This window comes from Excalfactoria chinensis, chromosome 2 (genome assembly GCF_039878825.1).
Source record: "Excalfactoria chinensis isolate bCotChi1 chromosome 2, bCotChi1.hap2, whole genome shotgun sequence".
In the NCBI taxonomy this organism is placed as follows: domain Eukaryota; kingdom Metazoa; phylum Chordata; class Aves; order Galliformes; family Phasianidae; genus Excalfactoria; species Excalfactoria chinensis.
Window position 1 is genome coordinate 138,093,590 of NC_092826.1, and position 18,379 is coordinate 138,111,968.

Sequence of the window (18,379 nt, forward strand, 5' to 3'; positions counted from 1 at the left end):
CCATGTCAGCACAGCAATGCCGAATTATGAGTCAGAATCTCATTAAATTTAGCAAAGATTGTGTTGAAAACTTCCTCTGTATTTGTAGGATATAGAAGGGAAAAGGCTGCCTGTGTGCAAATAGAGAGGTTACAGCGTGCTTTTGAGGAGGAAATACCAAAGTCAGATGAGTTTTTGTTATTAAACCGTACTGGTAACCACTGAGCAGTGGGCATGAAACTTCTGTATTGTTTCATGTAGTTTCCTAAAGGAATTACACTGATGCTCCCCAAGGCTGTGCCCAGCACCAGCTCATTGGGGAGAGGCTGAATGCTAAGGAGCTGTGTTTGGGAATTCTGAGCAGTGTGGTGGTACATGTTAGCCAGGGCTGGTGGGCAGAGCAATACAGCCATAAGGGCTGCTTGTGAAAGTGTTGGTGAACATAGAAAGGCAGTGAGAGAGGAGATGCTTTCACTATTCCCCACCTCCTAAGGAAAACGCTAAACTGCGCCTCATTTTCCAGACTGATATCTGCGTTATCTTTGCGACGTCACCTCTGTTGAAATGATTCCTGGCTGCTGTGCCAGCCATCAGTGTCGCGCTTGCTGTTTGCTCTTGGAGGGTTTGCAGAGGTGCCAGCACCCAGGGCTCTGAGCTTCCCACCAGTGCTGTGTCCCTGTGCAGTGGGTGACGCCAGTGACACAGGGCTTCCTGTGCAGCCCTTCCTGCTTGCAGGTGCATTCTTGTTTCTGCTTGATGTTTACGCCTTCTTTCTGTTTTCTTTTGCATGTTTTCTCGGCTGGATTGCAATAGAGAAGAAGAAAATGAGGTGAGTGAAATTCATTCCTTTTCCTGTTTTGTTCCTGCGATGTGTATAGTTACCTTCACCAATGGATTTTATCTGGACCCAAGTCTCAAGAAGCTTTCTTGAGCAGCAGCACGAGGCATCTTCACATACAAATCAGGTGTTTTCCTGGGGTGTCACTGGGGCAGCGATGAATTCTGGAGGGAAGAGAGCATGCCTGGCACTGCTGCTGCCACCTGCAAGCAGCTGATCGTGTGTAGGGACATCCTGCTTCCTGCGTCATGACAAAGTGAATCTTTAAGCATTTTGTCAGGGGAAAAAATGAGTTTCGTTGCGTGTGGCCCAATTAAATGTTAGGGTAAAGGAGCAAACCTCCAAGGATAGGAACACTTGATAATACCCCAGTGAGTGACCGGTAGAATGGTGCTGCTGATCATTTTTGATGTGTTAGGACCATTTCTGCTCTGATTGAACGTACTGTGTGTGCTGCCACGGTGATACGAGAGCTCATTCATCTCTGCTGAAGGCTCAGAGTGAGCATCTGTTGCCTACCTTGGGCTGCACAACACCCACAGCAGCATTCTGTGGAGCGTTCACTGCCTGTAAAACATTAAAGCAAGGAGAACTTTTCTACTATTTTGCCAGTAATTGCTCCCTGATACATTTCAAAAGCTACCTGTGGGATGTTTTTTAGATTTATGGAAGTCGTGTTTTTTCAGCGTGGTGTTATTTAAGAAGAAATCCCTGGAAGGCTGAGCATGAGATTGAAACATTTGTTCTGAAAGGCATCGTCCCTGCTGAATGGATATGAAAAGCAGAGGAATGGAAGTTTAGCAGCTCTTTCATCCCTTCCAGCCTTTGTTTTGTGTACAGGTGGATGTATCCAAACCCCATTATTCATCTATAAGCTCAGCTTTCAGTTCTGCGGCACTAGAAGTTAGGAAATTTTTAATCAAAACACTGTCATATTTTCATAACTGTCGGTGATTTTTGCACACGGAATAATTCCACTGAAGTTTTAGTAAGAAAACTCTTTGACGGCTGATGTACTGGTTGGGGTAGAAAGGTTTGAATTGACTGGTTGTGTAGGGGTAATAAACAGCCCAACAACCCCAACCCAACATGCTCACAAGATGACATCTCCTCATTTTTTAGCCGTGCCCAGCACCTTATGTGAGGCTCTATGGCCTCTAGCATTGAGCATCTTGAATCTCCCTCCACGTGGGCTGAACGTTTTGTCCTTTGTGCTCCACTGAATTTGTTCCTATGCGTTTGTGTGTTACGCTGTTGTTAGAATTAAAAAATGAGTCACTTCTGCAAACAGAGAGCATTTTCAGCAGCCTTTCTATTGAGTGTGGGACAGCGCTAGAGAAGAGATGGACAGACGTGTGGATGTGTCCTGTCCCCAAGGTCACTATTTGGATGCTCTTTCAGCAGTGGTGGTCACTGAAGTGCCCCCACAAAGTGGCACCCATTATAAAGGAGTCAAGAGTTGTGGAAAAGAAAATGTGGAAATAGCATGAGGTGGGGTTTCTATTCTGCCAGCATCTTACTTAATAATTTACCATGGTGCCTTTAGCTTTAGCAACTCTGCATTGTTTTACAAGAGTTAAACAATAACAAAGTCTTTAATACTTGAGAGTGGATGCAGGAAACCACTGCAGCAGCCAAAGACGTGTTCATGCAATAGTTATGGAGTAGAACCTTCCCGTATACAGCATTCAGACTGCTAGAATAGTCCTCAATGAGTTATGCCTCTTGCACAAAGTGTGATTACATTAATGCAGTCTGGATTTATGGGGATAAGGAGTATTGACAGAAACACCCTTTCAACACAATGGGATGACATTCATCATTAGGGATTGTGCTATCGTTACGCTGCGGTAGATAGCGATAGAGTCTTTGCAGAGACAAGCCTGGAGCTTAAAAACAATTGGGCACATGCCAAGGCAAATAAACACACTGTGCTTTTTGCTCTGAAAGCTGTTAATCTCAGGCTTTGATAAATGCATTCTGGAAGGGAAGACATTCCCATGTCGAAAAGAGCTTTGTTGCTCTAGACTTGCGCCATGCACTAAGTGACATCTCAGTTGGGAGTGTCCTAGAGTAGGAGGTGACTTTCAGCTTAGTTGTGTCCCAGACTGCCAGGCTTGCTGGGAAGGACTCCTCAACAGGACAGCGGATTGAGATAAGACGCATGTGTAAGGTGTTAGGGTCCATCAGCTTGGAGATATCAGTCACCACGTGTAGCTGAGCACTGATGGAAGTTCTGCAAACAGTGATGTGAACGCTGATCTCTTTGTCAGCCTGCGAAGCCTGAATACCAAAGGAGGTTTTGTTTGAGACTCAAAAGGAGCAGATAATTGATTTTGATTAAAAGAGAGGCAGGTTGTGTGGCTGTGCTGTCCCAGTCTTCAGCCCAGGATATCAATTTCTATTTTACCGTCATAAAAAATTCACCAGGTGAAAGAAAACTGTTCAGTACTTGCGTAGAACAGAATTTAAAAATGAACATTTCCACTAATGGCATCTTTTTTTTCTTTTTCTTTCTTTTTCCAGAGCAAGACTGAAACCGTGCAGAAAGCTGGCTTTATCAAAGGCCCGGTGTTCAAAGGTGTTGCTTCTAGTCGCTTTTTGCCCAAAGGCACTAAAACGAAGGTTAACCTTGAGGAGCAAGGAAGACAGAAGGTGTCTTTCAGCTTTAGTTTAACCAAGAAAACCTTACCGAACAGGTTTCTGGCCGGTCTGGGAAACGAGAAACAAAATGAAACTCAGAACTCCCCAGCAGTACCCCTACAGACTGATTTTAACCCCAAAATTAAAATGGACCTTGGGGATGCTGCTGGTTCAGCGGAGGAGTCTTCACCTCCAAAACCGAAGGTAGAACTGGGGAAAATCCATTTTAAGAAACATTTACTTAGTGTCACAACCAAACCTCCCCCACCAGCTGCAGCAGCAACTTTATTGCCGCCGCCACCGGCTCTGGCACCGGTAACAGAACCAGTGGCAGCGGCCACGGACTTTGCATCGGCACCACCACCTCCACCAACAGCATCACCAGCAGCACCAATGCCTGTCCCTGCTGCAGCAGCCTTGCCACAGCTGCCCGTCACGCTCATGTCAACGCTGCTGCTGTCGCCACCTGTAGAAGCAGAAGTCCCAGCTTCAAAGGAGCCGTGTCACGTAGTCCCTAAGGAGGCTCCTGAGCTGGACCTTAAGCAGGATGTTGTATCGCACGGTTTGGAAGAACATGTAACTCAACACGTGGCTGAGCAGGTGGAAGTAACTCCACAGAAGGAAGATTCCCATATTGGGAAAGATGATGAAGTTTCAGACAGCTCCAAGGGTGCTTCTTCGTGCTCTAGGAAACAGGGCTCCAAAAGGAAGTTCTCCCAGTCCGATGGCACGATGCTGGGCTCTGAGTCTGATGAAGATTCCGTGAGGACTTCTTCCAGCCAGCGCTCACATGAGCAGAAGATATCCAGTGCAGAAAAGGAGAGGGATCCCAGGAAAAGCTCTTCCTCTCTCAGAGGAGAAGAACTGAAGTCCTCCTCACGCTCCAGATCGGATAGAGATGAAAAGTATTCTAGCTATTCGAAATCAGAACGAGATTCGCGGTATTCATCTTCCCGATCCAGGTCAGACAGAGAGAGAAGGCGAAGCCGGTCCCATTCTCGGTCCCGATCGGATCGGAGCTCCCGAACCAGCTCTTCCTACTCGAGGTCAGAGCGCTCACATTACTATGAATCTGACCGCAGGTATCACCGGAGCTCCCCGTACAGAGAGAGGACAAGATACTCCCGGTCGTATGCAGACTCCAGAGGGAGGGAGAGCTCTGATTCGGAAGATGAGTACAGAAGGACGCATTCCAGATCCAGCGACTCGAGGCGCACGTCGTCCCACTCCTCCTCATACAGAGAGTCAAGGACTTCTTATTCTAAATCAGACAGGGACAGCAAAGTAGAGTCATCTCATGCTGACATGGAGAGGAGAGGAAGGTCTTCTTCAAAAGCAGATAGAGATTCAAAACGGACTTCAGAAAGTGAAGTAACCAAAAGGTGCTCTCCCCTTAACGAGCTCGGGTATCGAAAGGGGACTTCCCATTCTAAGCCTGACAGTAATGTGAATTCTTCTTCCCGCTATAAGTCCACCCCTTCAAAGACCCCTGCACCAAAGCCTGATAAATTTAAAAGTTCTTTCTGTTGTACAGAATCAGTTGAAGAAATAAAACAGCAGTCTAATTCTCTAGATTTAGAGACCTCTTGTTTAAAAAGCAGTGAGATCAGAGTGTCCATTGCAAAAAAATTTGAAAGGGAAAAGACGCTTTCTCCATTAAATCAGTTAAATGATTCCCCCACTTTTAAAAAGACAGATGAATCAAAAGCTGCTTTTCCTCACTCAGGGTCTGAGGATCTTGCAAGCAGTGAATGCCATGACAATGTTCAGGAGCAAGAGACTTTAGTAAGTATAAAGCACGAGCAATTGAGATCATGTTTCCCTATAGAAATGAATATAAATGGGTCCCCAGAGGGTAGCTCTGACGATCTGGCAGCACCCAGTGCCTCCAAAGCAGAGGATGTTGCAGTGTCTTCTGATGATAGTTTGTGTAGGTCGGAAGCATCACACGTTGGGAGGATGAGTAACTCGTATCCGCTGGCGTCGAATGGATTTGAGAGCACGTATGTCCCTAAAGAGCACGAGCCTGACTATTCTCACGTACAGTCCAGCGAGTGTAGCAGCCTGTTCAAGGAGGAAGAGGCTCTGGTCCCGGAGCAACAAAGTGAAGCTATGCCTTCTCCAGTTGTGAATGTAGATCATCCCAAAATTTCAGTGAAGAAGTTGGATGATCAGGCAGCTCCCTGTGACAAAACCAAAGAACCAATTTATTGCTACATTTCAGATGATGCCACTCCATCTTTGTATCATTCAGAAGTTGAAATAGAAGTTGAGCCAGCAGATGTAAAAGTGACTTCCGAGGCGTTTTTGGACCTGCACGTTGAACCGCAGACGGTGACGTGCGACTATGAAAGCACAGAGGATCCAAATTCAAAGTCTGCATGTGAAGAGGAGCAGTATCACATTGACCCACCTCACCAAGTTGGCCTGGCTGTGGATAGTTCAAGCAGGGATTCTGCTCAGGGCTGCTATTCCCCCGACATAAGGCAGGATGGTCCTATGGTTACACAGCATCTGGAGGAAGATATCCCCTCCGAGGGGGATGGGGCCCCGCCAAGCTGCTCGGGCACCGGGGAGGTGCTTGAGTTGGATGTTCAGCATGTTGACCTGGATTCAGCACGGGGCAAGATGTTGCTCAAGGATGAGCATTCCTATTATTCCCAAGTGCCACTGGAACACTGCAGCAGAGAGGAGGCAGTGGAAGAAATGGCTGTTACCACAGAGAAAGTCAGTCCTGATGATCTGGAAGAGCAAGGCCAGGGAGTTTGTGCCGAGGATGACGGAGGGAATGAGCCCATGGTGGCTTCGGCTTTTCCAGACGCTTCGTTTCCATCTTGTGATGTTGTGGTGGCTGCAGAAGAACCAGAGGCTGTAACACAGGCCCCAACGTGTGACAGCAGTGGTGGTACCTCCGAATTTGCTCCCGCTCCCCATGAGGACTATTCCGACACGGCTGAAAGTGACAGCGAGCCGGGCAGTGATGACAGTGACACAGAGGATTCTGATTCTGATGATGGCGTGCCGCGAAAACGGCTGCAGTCTGTTGTGGTTGTCCCGAAGAATTCGAGCATTGCGATGGAAGATAGCAGCCCCTGCTCCTCACGGAGCAGCCAGGGCACACGGCGCTACTCCGACCACTGGGATGATGAGAGGCCGGAACCAAGCAGGCCCTATTATGAGGAGAGGCCAGAGGCTACAGAGAGTAACAACGGGCCCCAGGCTGAGAGCAGGTGCTCTCCAAGAGGGATGGAGAAGAGTCCGGCCTCATCTACAGAGCTCGGCAGGAAGGATGGTGAAGAGCTGCGGGCAGATGCCTGCCAGCCGCAGAGCGATGGTGTGGACAGCACGAGCCAGGCAGACCTGACGGTGGATTCTCAAGGCAAACCCAACCCAGATGAGAGAATGCTTAACGTGCTGATGTCCATCAATAGGCCGCTTGGCCGGCAGGAGGAGCAACCATTTTGTGTGCCTGAGAGCTTTGAGAGCACTGATAAGTCTTGCCATCCGATGAGCTTTTCCAAGCCAGACAGCTGGCAGGGGAGTGGGGGTCTCCATCAGTCTGGCCTTGGAGACTGCTCCAGGGAGGATAGTTTCCATCCAGTGGAGGGTATGGGTGGCATGAGCTGGGAGCTGCAGGCGGAGAAGCCCAGTAGCACTTATCAGCAGCCAGATAGCAGCTTTGGGGTCTACTCGGGCTATGTTTACCAGCCAGGCACAGGAGCCTACAGCAGCTCTCAGAACTGCTGGCAGGGCAATGGCTACTGGGATGTGAGGTCTGCTGGCCGGCCTGCTGGAGGCAGCTATGAACGAGTTCAAGGACAAGTGCCGGATTCTCTAACGGAGGATCACGAGGAGTACGAGGATGACCGCTGGGATGATGAGTGCAAGGCTGGCTTCCCCAGCCCCTCCAGTAAGTTCCAAGCTCCTGGGCAGAAAGAGACAGGCTCCGTGCAAGCCCATGAGATCAGCAGCAACTCGAGCAAAGAGCCATTGTCTGGCGCTGAGAAAAAGGAGGAGGTGAAGGCTTTGGAAAAGAACGATGTGAAAGAGCGAGGCCCTCCCAAAAAACGACGGCAAGAGCTGGAGAGCGACTCCGAGAGCGACACGGACTCCAGGGAGAGGAAGAAAGTAAAGGTGGAGGGTGAGCAGGAGGTGGCACCGCAGGACTCCTCCATGGTCGGCCGTCCGTGCATCATGGACGACTTCCGCGACCCGCAGCGCTGGAAGGAGTTTGCCAAGCAGGGGAAAATGCCCTGTTACTTCGACCTCATTGAGGAAAATGTGTACTTGACAGAAAGGTAACCGAGGCTTTTTCATTTCATTTTAATTATTTTAATTCTTGCATATAACTGTTCTAGATTTCAGCTTCTGTTTGGTTCTGTGATAGCTTTCTGAAGGCCATACTGGCAACTGGTACAGCAGGGAGAGGAGGCATGGCACATTCCCTGCATCTCAGCACTGCTTTTAGAGGACCAGATGCTGTACCAGAGCTGTAACTGTGCTGGATCTCCTCCCAGTGATGGGCCCAGAGAGATGCTGGGGTTGGAAGAGTACAGGGGAAGAATCACTTATGAACTGTATACCTTATTCCACGTGGCATCCCCTATAGCTTGTGTGATGAGGGCTGCAAGCAGGATTTGTACACCTGAGATTCCTGCTGTCAGCACTGAGTAAACACTTTGTTCTTGTAGCCATGGTACTTTGTTCTTGTAGCCATGGTACTTTGCAGAAGTGATTTTCTTCCAATTTTTTTCTTCCTTTTTTCTTTTTCCTTTTGCTGTTCTCTCTGTTGTTTCCCATTCATGGGAACATGGTGCGACCACATTAGAGCCCAGAGCAACGTAGAAGCATCATCTCTGGGCTTGTCCTGCTTTGTTCTGTGTCCCCAAAGGGAAGTCAGAATGCAGGCAGAAGTTTTGGATACGTATTTTGCCTTTCCGAAAGCTTTGGGTAATTGGATATTTGTTGTCTCAGACAAGTTAGTTCAGCTCTAACAGCTGTGATATAAAATAGCAGAGGGTACTGACTGTGGATTATCCTTTAGTGGGAATATTGACCAGGATGGGGACCTTTGAAAGAAAAGCCTTATTTTAGAACTTTAGGGTTATTTAATAGGAGCATTACCTCAGAGCTCAACAACCTCCAGCTGTGCCAAAAAATACTCCCTCTGGATTTAACATGTAGGTAAGAGTCCTTAACGAGTCTGTAACCAAGTCTTATTCTTCTGATAATTCATGCCCGTTTAACACCTTTGCATGTTTAAAATCATCTTATTTGACAGTAAAACAGGGGTTTAATTAGCTAAACCATTCGGTTTGCTGTATTAAAGCAGACCTGTTTTAAAATGGCACGTGTGCTCTCTAGTGGTTTATTATGTTAAAATTATAGAATATAGATTTTCTGCTGGCTTTGTGTCAGTGAAGTCAAAGAGGGCGTTAGAGAAGACTGGAAGGGAACTCTTGGAGGTTGTCTTCATTATTTGTGCTAATAGAATATGGTATTTCGAGAGAGGCTAATCAAAACCTCCTATCTTTGTAATATAAACCTTATAATTGGTCAACAGGAAGAAGAGCAAATCCCACCGGGATATTAAGCGAATGCTGTGTGAATGCCCTCCTCTCTCCAAGGAAGAACGAGCACAGGGGGAGGTTGCTTGTGGTGAAGACTGCCTGAACCGCCTGCTCATGATCGAGTGGTGAGTTGTCCAGAATTGGCCCTTGTTGTCCACAAGATGACTTGGGAGCCCCTGGAGGAATTCACACCTTTCTGCTTGCTGGCCACAAGCTGTCGTCACGCTCCTGTTTTCACTGACTGGTGTGGATTTGGCTTCAGAGCCTGCAGGGAGCATTTAGATCTGACCTTAGGTCTTCCAAACCAAGTATTTTTCTTAGTGCCCTCCTGTAAAACTGACTGCCGAGGCCTGGAGTCCTCTGCTCCAGAGGCTTCATTCAGAAATGCAAATACTGCTCTCTGTGAGTTGCTTGTTTCCTTCCATTTTTCCTTGTACATCTGTGCTCTCTCCAGAGCCACGTAGGCTTCTGCTGTCATCTTCTTTCCCCTCCTGGATGGGATTAGGAGCCAAGGGAGCTCCTGCACGAGGCAGGGACTGATTGCCTGGGCTGGGGTTGGTAGCCATGATTTGCAGGGTCATACAGCTGAGTTGAAGGGAAGGAATGACCTAGCAGAAGTCCTGCTCTTAGTTGTTAATTTAGCTCAGTTGTAATGGAGGGGAAGATCTTGGGGGTGAGAACCCATGAAAATATGGAGAGAATTGGCCAGTTCAGCCCTCTTTGATTATACGATGTACAAGTGCAGTAGCATTTGCATTGGAAATGTTTTTATCTTCATTCCAGAAATAGTCTGCATTTACGTGTTGACAGTCAGATGGTTGCACTTTTTATAGCAAAACACGTCTGAAAGTTTTACACTGAATTTATTATGGTCCCATGGCATCTCTTTCCCATCTGAGCTGTTTCTGTTGCCGGTGTTGTCATGATGGGAATTGAGTTGTTCCATTTCCTTCTCCTAGTTCTTCCAGGTGCCCAAATGGTGACTACTGTTCCAACCGACGCTTCCAGAAGAAGCAGCATGCAGATGTCGAAGTAATCCTCACTGAGAAGAAAGGTTGGGGGCTCAGAGCTGCCAAAGATCTCCCATCGTAAGCTTTTGCTGCTGTACTTCTGAATGCTAGTTTTACACTGAGGGATGTCACCAGGGATGGTGACTTCACCATTTCTTTGGCACCTGAAGGCAGACTATGGGGGCTTGCAAAGCCAACGAGGGGTGATGCAACCAGAAGGAGACTGCTCCCACCAGGCTGGGGATGGTTCAAAGTCATTTCCAGCTCTGCTCTGCTCTCCTCCTGCCCCCAAGTTTCCAGGCTTGGGAGTTCTGTGAGCAGGAGCTCCGTCCAACAGGGAGCGGGGCAGGAGCTGCTGCCTTTTGCAGTTAGAACACAAGGGAAGAGCTGAAGGACTCAGGGTGTCATTAAGCAAGGTGAAACAGGACAAGTAGCATAGCAATGTGTTGTGATAGGCTGGAGTTGGGATAACTGGTTGTTCATCTCTGATTGAAGGTTCACCTTTCCTAGGATCAAAAAGGGCTTTTTATCGGCCCCACGTTTTGCCCACCATATCAACAAGGTGCAGACAGGTTTTCCATTTCATATTAGGAAAGCCATCCACCAGCAGCTTATTTCCTTAATTTTCTCTGTTTTCCTCTGCCTGTTGCCCCCAGAGTTTGGTTCTTTTAAGAGTACGATCAACCAGTGCTCGAAGGGAAGTGTTCTATCCTCTGGGCCTTTCACTGTTGAAGAGTCAAAAAGGAGTTAATCTGAATGGCCTGAGATGAAAGCTGGTACAGAGTGCTGTACCAAAAGGACAAGCTTGTCTCAATAGCTGTTAATTTCCATTCTCTGGTACTAATTGCTGACTGATAAATGATGCTTTTTTCCCCCCTGTCCTTTCCAGAAACACTTTTGTGTTGGAGTACTGCGGAGAGGTGCTGGATCACAAAGAGTTCAAGGCACGTGTGAAGGAATATGCCCGCAACAAGAACATCCACTACTACTTCATGGCTTTGAAGAACGATGAGGTGAGCAGGGAGCCCATCAAAGTGCTGGGCATTAAGAGGAGCTGGCTGGTGGACTTAGCCCCAACTCAGTGTGAACACCTGGTGTCCTTAGAACAGGTGATGTGGGAGAAGTTGTCCTTCTGTCTCCCAGCTTGGGAAAGGATAAAGTGATGAACTCTGTTGGGAGAAACCACATCTCTGTGAGGTGCTTGGAGCTGAATTGATTTATGTATTCATTACTTAAATAAACCAGTCTAGAAAACATCAACAGGAACCCAAGTTTTTCTGCTTCCTCAGTTTACAGATGAATACTTCATTGATCCACCTTGAACCAGTGGAGTCCTCACATATACCAGAAGTTCTTAATATGCTTCAGCTTATCAGTAGGTTTGGGTCTATGGAGTGATGGAGCTGTGATGCAGTGCTGTGGCACTGCCTACCTTGAGCTCTGGCTCACTGGGAACAAGGAGTATAAATAGAAATGCAGTACCCAATTCTGCTCATCAGTTCTGTCGAGATTTTTTTGGGTCTTGGGATTTTTACAGTAAATGAGCTAAAAATACTCCTATATTCTTTTTTCTCTTTTTTTTTTGCCCTCCACATAAGCAGTTCTGGAAGGTGCCATGGGATGGTGATGTGATCATGAGGAGGCACAGAGGCATCTTGCCCAGTTAAGAAAGGGAGAGCACAGTGATCCATGGGATGATCTTCCCATTAAAACACCATCTATGGGGCTCCACCAGCCCTAGTACTCATTGTGCTCTGTAACAGAGGGTCAGAAACAGATGCTTCAAACTCCCACCAAACCAAAGAACTCAGTCTGTAATGAAAACTAAGAACCACGTATCACTTTCTTCTTTTTGAGGGGCACTTATTATCCCTATAAAATCCATTCTCTCCCAGTTAAATAGTGCAGGAGGAAATGGTGGTGACTTCTGCAGTGATTATGTTCTCCTTCAGCCGTGCTGTGTTCCTAGATCTGCTGCTCAATATTTCTGCCTCGTGCCTAAGGAGGGCAGTCTGTTTTATTCTATTTGTTGTTTATTTCCTTTCCAGATAATAGATGCTACCCAGAAAGGAAACTGCTCTCGTTTTATGAACCACAGCTGCGAACCAAACTGTGAGACACAAAAGGTAAACTGCTGGATCAAAGCTGCTGCTGCTACCTCTCACTTTGCTGCCCTGTGACTTAGCAAGCTCCAAGTGAAAGGCGTTTCTCCTTTATCTTTCTATCTCTTTTGTTGTATTTTTTTTGATGTAGCTTCTTGTTAGTCGAATGTAAACAGCCACCATTGAAATGGGCAGCTATGATGGGTTCAGTTAGCAAAGTTTAAATGTAGCGCTGTTGCTTTGAGAAGGGTTTGTCTTGCTAATTTCATGCAAAAAAAGAAGCCAAGCCTGGCTACTTTAATAACCATTATCTCTTTTTTTTTCCCCTGCCTTAGTGGACAGTGAATGGGCAGCTCAGAGTTGGGTTCTTCACCACCAAGCTGGTCCCATCAGGCTCCGAGCTGACCTTTGATTACCAGTTCCAGAGATACGGGTAGGTTCCATCTCTCTCTCTGCTTCAGGTATTGCAAGTTAGAATTGTTGTGAGCACTGATGCAATGAAGGAATCGTGCTCCAAAGCAGAGCCTTACCAAGCAGAACAGTTAGAAATGTACAGGTATTCAACTGCATGAAACACTACCTGGATAAAGTTTCTCTGTTTCAAACAGAAGAGGTTTGAAATCACTTTATTCTACTTCATACCATCTCTCCCCAGTGGTAACGTCCCAGATAATGGTCTGTTTCTTTCCTCGATCTAACTATTAATTGCCTGAGCTTTCGACTTTGCCATGTGCTTAAATAAAGCCTCTTCATTCCTTCCCACCCACTACTGTTTTACAACTTTGCAAATACTTGCAAGAGCTGTAAAAGCCCAACAGATAGCACATTCCTTCTCTCTATCTGACTGCACATGTGCAGACTGCAGTGTGGGCTTTGCTCTCTTGTGTGCACTTGAGCTCGCTCTTTTCTATTGCTGCTCATCCAGGCGTACTGCGAAGTATTTCACTCTCTTTGCCATAGTTAGCACAAAATGGCATCTGGCAGTTTTGAAATGTGCAATTATGAGATTAGCTGTAGATCTATTGTATAATCCCTGGGCATCTTTACCAAATATTGTGGTGGTTTTTTTTTATGAGCATTTCTTCCTTCTGGATCCTGCTTTCTGCAGCGATGTAAGCAGAAGGATCAGAAGTGAATTTTTAGTTACAGATTGATTCATGCTAAGATGTCAGATACTGCCTTGTGGTTTTCTGTTCCAAGTGGTACTCAGGCATAGACCATAGAACATTGAGGTTGGAAAAGACCTATGAGGTCACCAAGTCCAACCCCAACCCATCCCCACCAGGCCCGCTCACCCATGGCTGTTAGTGCCACATGTACTCTTCTCTTGGAAAGCTCAGATCTCTGAAGATGAGACAGAACTAGGCCTGATAGCTCATTAGAAACCCCAGCTGGGATTCGTCCATCTGAATTTGCTTATCAAAAAGTATATCAGCCCATGCAAACCGTCATGGAGCTGTGTGCTGTGAATGGTGGGGACTAGGCCTTGCTAGGGGCTGATGGTCTTATCCTAAGGTAGGTGGCCAAGTGCGTCAGCCCAGGTTCCAGGTGGCTGCTCATAGCACTCATCTTCCACCTGGTCTGGTCTTTTGCTGTATTGGCTGACTTGGTATCGCCTGTATTTGAGGTCAGTCAGTCTAGTTTGTTTCTCACTGGAGAGATATGATTTTTTTTAGGTGTGATCTCATAGATCTCCTTCCTCATCTTCTGCTTCATATACGACACTGCAGCATCTCTGTTAGTTACTGCTGGTACTGCACAGCCGACTTCCTCCAGTCAGTTCTGCATGTTATGGAGAATGATAGAATCATTAAGGCTGGAAAGGATCAACTCGGATCACCAAGTCCAACCATCAACTCATCCCCACCATGCCCACTAATCCAATCCAAAAACATGGCGTATCATCATAGAATCTTTGAGTTGGAAGGGACTCTTAAAGCCCATCTGGTCCAACTCCCCTGCAACAAACAGGGGACACCTACAGCTCGATTAGGGTGCTCAGAGCCCTGTCCAGCCTGACCTTGAATGTCTCCAGGGATTGGGTATCCACCACTGTGTAACTGTGGTTGATTGCAAGGTGTGGTGTGAGGCGAGTGGATCCAACTCTCCTGCCTTTTCCTTTCTGGATTTTCTTGACTTGGGGAGGCCTAGAACTGTACCAGGTTTTGGCTGTGTGTGGAAACAACAGAGAATCACAGCAGCTGCTTAAGAATTGAAAGGTTGATTTGAATTTTTAGTGGCTAGAATGAAAGGCCTCACCATGCAGCTCCATGCATGGAGCTGAGAATTGTGCAAAGAGCAGAGAATTGGTGAAGTACCAGTTGGGTCTGGGCAGCTTTGCTTTGCAAGACAGCTCGAACCATCTGAGAAGATGAGATGTGAATGTTTTCCATATTTTCTTCTAGCTGCTTAGTAGGAATTTGAAGAACAATGGGAAGAAAAAGAGGAAGAGAAGTGTCAGAAGTGTGTGGGCAATGTGGTTACTGGTCTTTTCTCACTGTAGTATCAGGATTAAGATGGAACAACTGGCTGCGAGTGCATTTGTTATTTAACTGTTCACTTCTGTCCCCAAACAGCAAAGAAGCTCAGAAATGTTTCTGTGGCTCAGCCAACTGCCGGGGTTACCTGGGAGGAGAGAACAGGGTCAGCATCCGGGCTGCAGGGGGGAAGATGAAGAAGGAACGTTCCCGTAAGAAGGATTCGGTGAGTGGGATTCACCTGCGGCTCTGTATATTTGTTGGTTTTGTCACTGAAATGCAGCTCACTGTTGAGGACGTTACCTGAAACTGGAAAGCTAAAATGCTTCCATCCCCAAGTTGGGGATGTGAAATCTGAACCTCTTATTGCTTTGGCCTAGAGGCAAGTCAGCGCCGAGGAGCTTGTGTGAACACGGGCTGTGTTCTCTCTGAGTTAGCTCCGGTTGTGTCTGCAGCTGGATGTGAATGAAATAAGGAATTGAGATCCAGACCTTTTAAAACCTTCTGATAGCTCCTCCCGCATATAATCCTCTTCAAGTGGTTACGTGAGCCTGTTCCCTGCACTGAATGGCACTGATGGGTTTATGGGTGCAGGAAGCTTTGCAAAACGCAGTCAGGAGGAGTTTTTAGAAGCACTTTGCGCTCCTTTTACCTCCTCTGAAACAGAGTTTTTCTCTGCTTGAGGAAAGAAAAGCCCTGTTCCTACCAATAGTGTTCATTACCTGCTCTTTTGGGAGCTGCTGCTTCATTTTCCCATGCTGAAATTTTGTGAGTCAGGAAGCCAAGAAATCAGAAGTCATTTGTAAGTGGTTTTAACATGCTTATTAGTGCCACTGAGCAGCGAGCTAAATAGGGAAGGTTGGTGTATCGATGTCTGCATGGAGAGCAATGCAGACGCTGGTTGTGGTTATAAATATGAATTGGATGTTTAAAGAATCATTGCAATTAAACAATTACGGTCATTTGGTGCACATCTGTTTTCCTATGTGAAAAGGTAAACTTCTAAGCAGAAGCATTTTGGGCGCACGCTTGGAAATTGCCCTGCAGAGCACTCTGCACATGGCATGGATATATATATATATATACGTCTCAGATGTGCTATTCATTAGGAGTAATGCTCGTTAGGGCTGGGGATGCCTTGGTGTTGCGTGCGGGTACGGTTACAGGACAGGCTGCCCTCTGTGCCTTCCATTTGGGGTGGTGTAAACAGAGCTGGTGGGAACAGTGCACTTCTGTATGGTATTTCAGGTCTAAACAATGTTGAATGAAAACCGTAATATTCCAGATAAAAGCAACCCGACCAAACTGAGTCAAATTAAAACCAGATTTCTGTCTTGCAGTTGAGTCGGGAGGGACTTGTGCTGCCTTTCAGGGCCGAGGGAAGGAGCTCTTAGCATCATGTAGGGTGGCCTGGTCATGGCTTTCTGTCCTCCCTGTAGGTGGATGGGGAGCTGGAGGCACTGCTGGAGAACGGGGAGGGCCTCTCAGACAAGAACCAAGTTCTCAGCTTGTCCAGGCTGATGGTGCGCATCGAGACCCTGGAGCAGAAGCTCACCTGCCTCAAGCTCATCCAGGTGAGCAGCTCCAGGCTGGGGTGGGAGGGAATTGCTGGGTAAGCAGTGTCTCATAGCCAGCGTTTGAAGAAGGAGAAAATAGGATGAAAAGGGTCTCTCAGTGGTGCCAGCACCCCAAGCATGAGCTGAGTGGCTCTGCTTCATTCATAGGTGGTGTGTAATTTTGTGATTCCTCATACAGGGCAGCATGTTGCCTTGTGAACTTCTATTCTGCAGTGTGAGCCACTCGTTAATAGTTGTAAACTTGTGCTGCGTGCCTTGCTGCTCCCAAACCAGCAGCCACATCCACTTGAGATGCATCAAACACATGCCAGTCTTGGCTCTGGCTCTGTGCTTCGTGTGCTTTCTCACTAGCAGGGAGTCTTAGAGGTAGCACCCACCCAGCACAGCATTAAGATGTGGATAATAAATGTAGCTTTTGTTGGTGAGTTGTTGACCCTTCTGTGTCGCTTTGCCTCATACAGAACACTCACTCACAGTCCTGCCTGAAGTCCTTCCTGGAGTGCCACGGCTTGTCACTGCTGTGGATCTGGATGACAGAGCTGGGTGACAGCAGGGGAAGCACAGCCAACAACCTCAAGCTGCAGCTGGAGGTCAGTGGTCTCCTTCATTCTGTCAGGTTTGAAGCATTCATAGTGATTTTGCTAATTGCTCACAGCACGTCCATTACAATATCGTGTTTTTGGTAGGCGTATTGCACACCCAGTGTTGATGCAAACAAACTGCAGGTATCCCTGCATCCACAGCCTGAAACTTTTGCTTTAAGGGATGTTCCGAATACATGGAAGGAATTTGCCTCTGTGGTTTTTCTTATGTTTCTGAGTTAGTGACATGAGCCAGACTTCAACAGCAGTGGCAGCGATCTTTATTTATTCCATACTGAACTACAGAGGCTGTTTGAGGTATTGCTTTGACGGGCTGAAGTGGAACTTTAATACTTCTGTCTTCTGGATGCACTTCAGCATCGCATGCAAAAAAACATCTGGAAGTTCCTTTCTTAAAGACGCATCTACAGAACTTTGCTGTGGATTTCAGAGAGGTCTGCCCAGCCCTGAATCCAGGGCCAGAAAGCAGAGCTCAGGGTGCCCATCCTACCACTAACTCCTTCTTCGTGTCCCCGAGGTGGTGGCACTGCCTGGCAGCTCTTCTTCCTTAGCTCAACATGGCTTTTCTCCTTCAGCATTTCTGAATGAGTTGTGCCACGCTCATTTCCTCCTTATCCCAAGAGGAATGTTGTCTCACAGCCCCGTAACCCATACTACTGAAGAGATGGCATTGATGGCAGGCCAGCTTTTGGCAGCCATATATTTCTCCTCTTCAGAAGTATCAGCACACTGTTCTGATTAGGACCTTAGAGATGTTTTCTGACCATAATGATGCTGTGATTCTATTCTGTGATCCTGTTTGATACATTAGTTACCTCTTGAGAAAGGGGAGTTGTTCCAGGTGGGAGAGAGCTATGAATTCTTCAGCTCTAACACCCATAACCTTGTCTTTGCAATTAGATTATGAAGACCCTGGAGCTGCTGCCCATACCCACCAAAAACATGCTGGAGGAGAGCAAGGTGCTTCCCATTATCCAACGCTGGGCTCAGACCAAGAGTGCCATCCCACAGCTCAGCGAAGGCGATGGATACTCGAGTGAGAACACGTCGCGCGCTCACACACCGCTCAACACACCAGAGCTGTCTGCCAAGCAGAGTGCTGAAGGAGACACGGATACCCCCAAGAAACTGGTATTCCGAAGGCTTAAGATTATAAGTGAGAACAGCATGGACAGTGCCATCTCGGATACGACTAGTGAACTGGAAGGGAAGGAAGGCAAAGAGGACTTGGACCAGCTGGAGGTTGCCCCAACGGAGGTGTCAGAGGAGCAGCAGCCTCAGCAGGAGGTGAAAGCGGCCGTGGACACACCGGTGGAGAGCAGCAAGCCGCAAGAGCTGGAGGCTGAGCCTGAAGCAGAGGTGAAGGAGAGCAATGGCACCAAACTGGAGGAGCCCATCACGATGGAAACGCCATCTCAGGATGAAGAGGAAGGCGTATCTGATGTCGAGAGCGAGAGGAGCCAAGAGCAAACAGACAAAATTGTGGATGTGAGCGATTTGGCCACCAGGCTGCTCGACAGCTGGAAAGACCTGAAGGTAAGAAGCATCCTGCTGTGCATCTGCATCTCCAGCACCTCTGCC

General features: G+C 47.3%; 1 protein-coding gene across 1 annotated transcript in view; it reads left to right on the forward strand.

Annotated features, from left to right (window-relative positions):
• The first annotated feature begins 766 nt into the window (after positions 1 to 766).
• The window catches only part of SETD2 (SET domain containing 2, histone lysine methyltransferase), a 32,878-nt gene continuing 15,265 nt past the window's right edge, over positions 767 to 18,379 (forward strand). The window contains exons 1-11 of the mRNA XM_072328136.1: positions 767 to 808; positions 3,344 to 7,758; positions 9,024 to 9,155; positions 9,990 to 10,118; positions 10,930 to 11,053; positions 12,089 to 12,166; positions 12,478 to 12,575; positions 14,719 to 14,845; positions 16,059 to 16,193; positions 16,658 to 16,786; positions 17,699 to 18,334. Of these exons, the coding sequence (XP_072184237.1) occupies positions 767 to 808; positions 3,344 to 7,758; positions 9,024 to 9,155; positions 9,990 to 10,118; positions 10,930 to 11,053; positions 12,089 to 12,166; positions 12,478 to 12,575; positions 14,719 to 14,845; positions 16,059 to 16,193; positions 16,658 to 16,786; positions 17,699 to 18,334 (6,045 nt within the window). The remainder of the gene's footprint in view (positions 809 to 3,343; positions 7,759 to 9,023; positions 9,156 to 9,989; positions 10,119 to 10,929; positions 11,054 to 12,088; positions 12,167 to 12,477; positions 12,576 to 14,718; positions 14,846 to 16,058; positions 16,194 to 16,657; positions 16,787 to 17,698; positions 18,335 to 18,379) is intronic.